We start from the raw sequence: 3,723 nt of genomic DNA, 5'->3' as shown, positions 1-3,723 counted from the left end.
AAAGCTTGGAAATTCCAGCTTTAAAAATTCATCGACTGTTAATTTGTTAGTTGTTTTGCTTAAGCCGGCTTGTTTGCTCAACGGTGTTACTCTACATATATGTATGTATGTGGTTGTTGTCTGCGAATTGGTAGGGAGTGGCGATGTCTTGTTAATAATCAGGAAACTGAGCTCTTTTGAACATACGCACACACACAAAGCTGCTTCTTGGCACTAGCTAAAACGTGTATTGGCAAGTGGACGCGAATTCCTGGTATCCGTCCAAATCTGGGCTTCAATTATTTGAGTATAAAAATATTTAAAGATATTCCTATGTATGTACATACGCATGTACATACTTATGTACTATTCATACATATGTTTGCAAATAAAAAAAAAAATAAAAAATAGTTTTTAATGCAAAAATCAAGTTGTTTATTCATTCATGTGAGTATACGTAGTACATTGAGGTACATCACTCTTCATTACAAAAAAAAAAAAAAAAAAAAAAAAACAAACAATCGGCACTTTTTTCCATCGGAATTATTATAATTGTTATTTACTAGCAAATATCCGACTGGCTTCACTGCGCCTTAAATGTATTTATATCTATTTATTGTTACTCCGCCCCAAACCTCTTATGGCTTCATTCATAAAAAAAGAATTGAAGAGCTTTATGAAGCGAGATTTTCAAACAAATTTTCGACTTATGAAACATACTTTATTCTTTTAAGTTTGAGTTAATATATTTTCGAATGCATTTAATCCTGGAAATTTAATTTATAATCTTTTTAACTCCATGCTATATATCTTGCACTTTCTTCAAAGGTGGAGTAACTCAGTATTTCTGTATGTTATCAATTTAACTGAATAAAATGTTTTAAATAGTTGGCAATCCGCAACAAAAATATTTTCGGCAGTAAACTTTCTAAAAGCTCTTTAGTTTGATGCCCGTATTGTAATATTTCTTTTAGTTTATCAATTTACGTCTACAGACCGGCTTGCCGACATATAAAAACCCAGTTTGCATTTTTGACCGTCTGCAGACGAGATTGCCGGTTCGTAGGTCAACATTGTGTAAGAGAAAGCTGAAAATATGTGTAAGTATATCGGTGAGGCCATCTCCAGACGGTCTTGGTTTTTTTCCCTGTAGGAAAAAGTTACTGTCACAGATCGAAATGGACATCAGTTTTGGATTTCTCGTGCTAAAATCACCCATTCCTGAATTTTTCAACTCATAAAAAAATTGGCCTACTAGAGGGTTAAACCTCTTTCTTTTAAAAGTCATATTGCAATATTTACTTTATCTTATCAGTTTACTAAAAATGCAATTTTCAAACAGGTGGCAACTCTCTAATTATTTTTTCCCTTATTTTAAGTAAGAACTTTAGCAATGCATCGGTGAAAATTGCATTTGATTCCATGAATTACATTGCTTTATACAAATAATTTGAGAGTGGTTGGCGAAAAATACTTCGGCTGAACCCTCCACGAAGGTGCCCACTGGAAATGGACACAAAATTTAGGTTCTGCACTATGTCAGAATGGTGTCCAGCTAATGTAATGTGTTTAAGCTCCTCAATTGCTTAGTTATGTATATGAAAAGCTATAAAAATGTATGGGATTATAGAAATTTTTAAAATTGGTGAAATTTAGCAAGTTATTGATATATATTTATTGAATCTTATTAGATACATTAAACGAGTAATTCTTGTACATTAATATATATGTATGTATATATGTATATCCATAAGGTTCTCAGAAAGGATCTAACGATTTTGATGAAATTTTGTATACAGATAATGTTTTGCATTTTAAGGTTACCTAAATAGGTATTTTCACCGAGGGGACTCGTATAAGGTTGCCACCTATTCGAAATTAGTTAAATTAATTAACACATCATAATATGGGTACCACGTGGAAGGTATTTTAAAAATTCCGAATTCAAAAAAAAACTTTAGTAGGGTTGCCATCTTATTAGTGTAAGGTTGCCACTTATTTTCGATTCTATACAATTTATCTTTGTTTTGTGGGTATACACAATACATATACGCTCAAGATATGTACTATTCATTCTAAATAGGGTTGCCATCTACATTTTAAAGAAATAATTAGCAGTATTTGATTTACAGAGTTAAAGAAATTTATCGAGTTATCATAATGCATCGAGTTCTTTAAACTTATAGTGTTATCGATTATTATTGATTTACTTAAAACTTCTCGATTTACCGAATCGCAGACTTTGGAATTTTCAAAATATATCGAGTTATCGAAGTTTGTCGATAGCTTTCGAAAGAAATGGAGCTATCATAATTACCCGAGTTATCATAATTTATAGAGGTATCCAACTTTTGTCGAGTTATCGATTTATATCGAGATATATTCGAAATTTATCGACAAACTCGAATGTATCGGGTCAATTCTAAGTCCTCCAAAGACCCTCAAAGATATAAAAAATTATAGTAACGTTTAAGTTCCAAAGCAGGAGATTTTCTGGTAGGTAATTAGTTGCCATAAAATTTAAGCGGCGTACTTAGTTAGAAAACTCTCCAAAGCTCTTAAAAACCTAGAAAAACGGTCGAATTTTCAACAGCACTCCTAGTTCCAATTAATTCTTACGTTAATTGGCACACCTGCCAATCCAAATAGGTTTAAGATGATTTTAGTTTGAATATTATTTGTAAAGACGGTTGCCACCTCTTTGAAAAGGCGAAAAGTTAAGATAAAAAAGGTTACCCTACCGCCCTTATATAAGTAAACTTTTGCTAAGTCCTATCTTAAGAATAATATACATGGATGTTCTTGTCACGAGGATACATTGTTTTGTTCCAAAGTTTACTGAGCTCAAGAACCTTGTTACTTACAACCACTCTAACCTACAACCCTAATGGCAGTAAATTATAGTTTTCCAAAAATCATTAAACAGTTGCATTTCTACGAAAAGTTGTCTTTTCCCATATTAAATACTTGGAAATCTTTGAGAACTTTGAGCGACCTCTAAATATTTTTTGATTTCAAAAAAATAAAAAACTTTTGGTAAATTTTTTTCGATATAGAACAATTCTAGGGGGTGAGAGCATTCAAATTCCAACTTTACTTATTTTGGACCACCCTAGTGCACATAGTAGTTACATGGCAATCATAGTTTAGAAAAAAATATTCCGACGAATTGATAACCTCCTCCTTTTGTGAAGTCGGCTAAAAATATGTATTCATATTTTACCTTTTTTAATAATAAAACACTTCTCTTCGTCAGTCATTTATTTATTTATGCAGATACAAATTTAAGATCTTTTAAACGAATTAGAATATTATATTTAATTCAACAGTGACTTCTTAATTGGCTTATATGTATGTATGTAGCAGATACAGTGTTTCAAAATACTTTTCGTTCATAAAAAGATGTGTATATATGTATGTATGCGTTTGTGTGCGTGCTAAAGAATAAGGGGCATATATAAAAAGTATGTATATCTTCATGCATACATATGTACTTGCATACATATAACAAGTAATAAAATTTTTAAAGGAAAATATTTCACAACCAAAAAACGATATTAAATCTATTTGTTTACTTAAATTTATGTATCTCTAATTGCTTACTCATGTACATATATATCTACATAAATACTATGTAAATAACATAATTGTCATATAAATGTTGCTACATTTTGCCATCCCAAACATCTGGCAAACTCAATTCTACGCCGCACCTCGGATGATCGTCCATACCACAAGGATAAA

General features: G+C 31.3%; 1 protein-coding gene across 1 annotated transcript in view; it reads right to left on the bottom strand.

The window, feature by feature from the left end:
• Positions 1 to 3,363: 3,363 nt before the first annotated feature.
• Positions 3,364 to 3,723, bottom strand: part of LOC118745976 (peptidoglycan-recognition protein LA) — a 167,295-nt gene continuing 166,935 nt past the window's right edge. Inside the window, exon 6 of the mRNA XM_036479669.1 lies at positions 3,364 to 3,711. Within this exon, the coding sequence (XP_036335562.1) occupies positions 3,644 to 3,711 (68 nt within the window). The 3' untranslated portion in view covers positions 3,364 to 3,643. The remainder of the gene's footprint in view (positions 3,712 to 3,723) is intronic.

Source organism: Rhagoletis pomonella, unplaced genomic scaffold, assembly GCF_013731165.1.
Source record: "Rhagoletis pomonella isolate Grant_MI unplaced genomic scaffold, Rhpom_1.0 Rhpom_scaffold_00010, whole genome shotgun sequence".
NCBI lineage: Eukaryota > Metazoa > Arthropoda > Insecta > Diptera > Tephritidae > Rhagoletis > Rhagoletis pomonella.
This window is presented reverse-complemented; position numbering and strand designations above follow the sequence as displayed.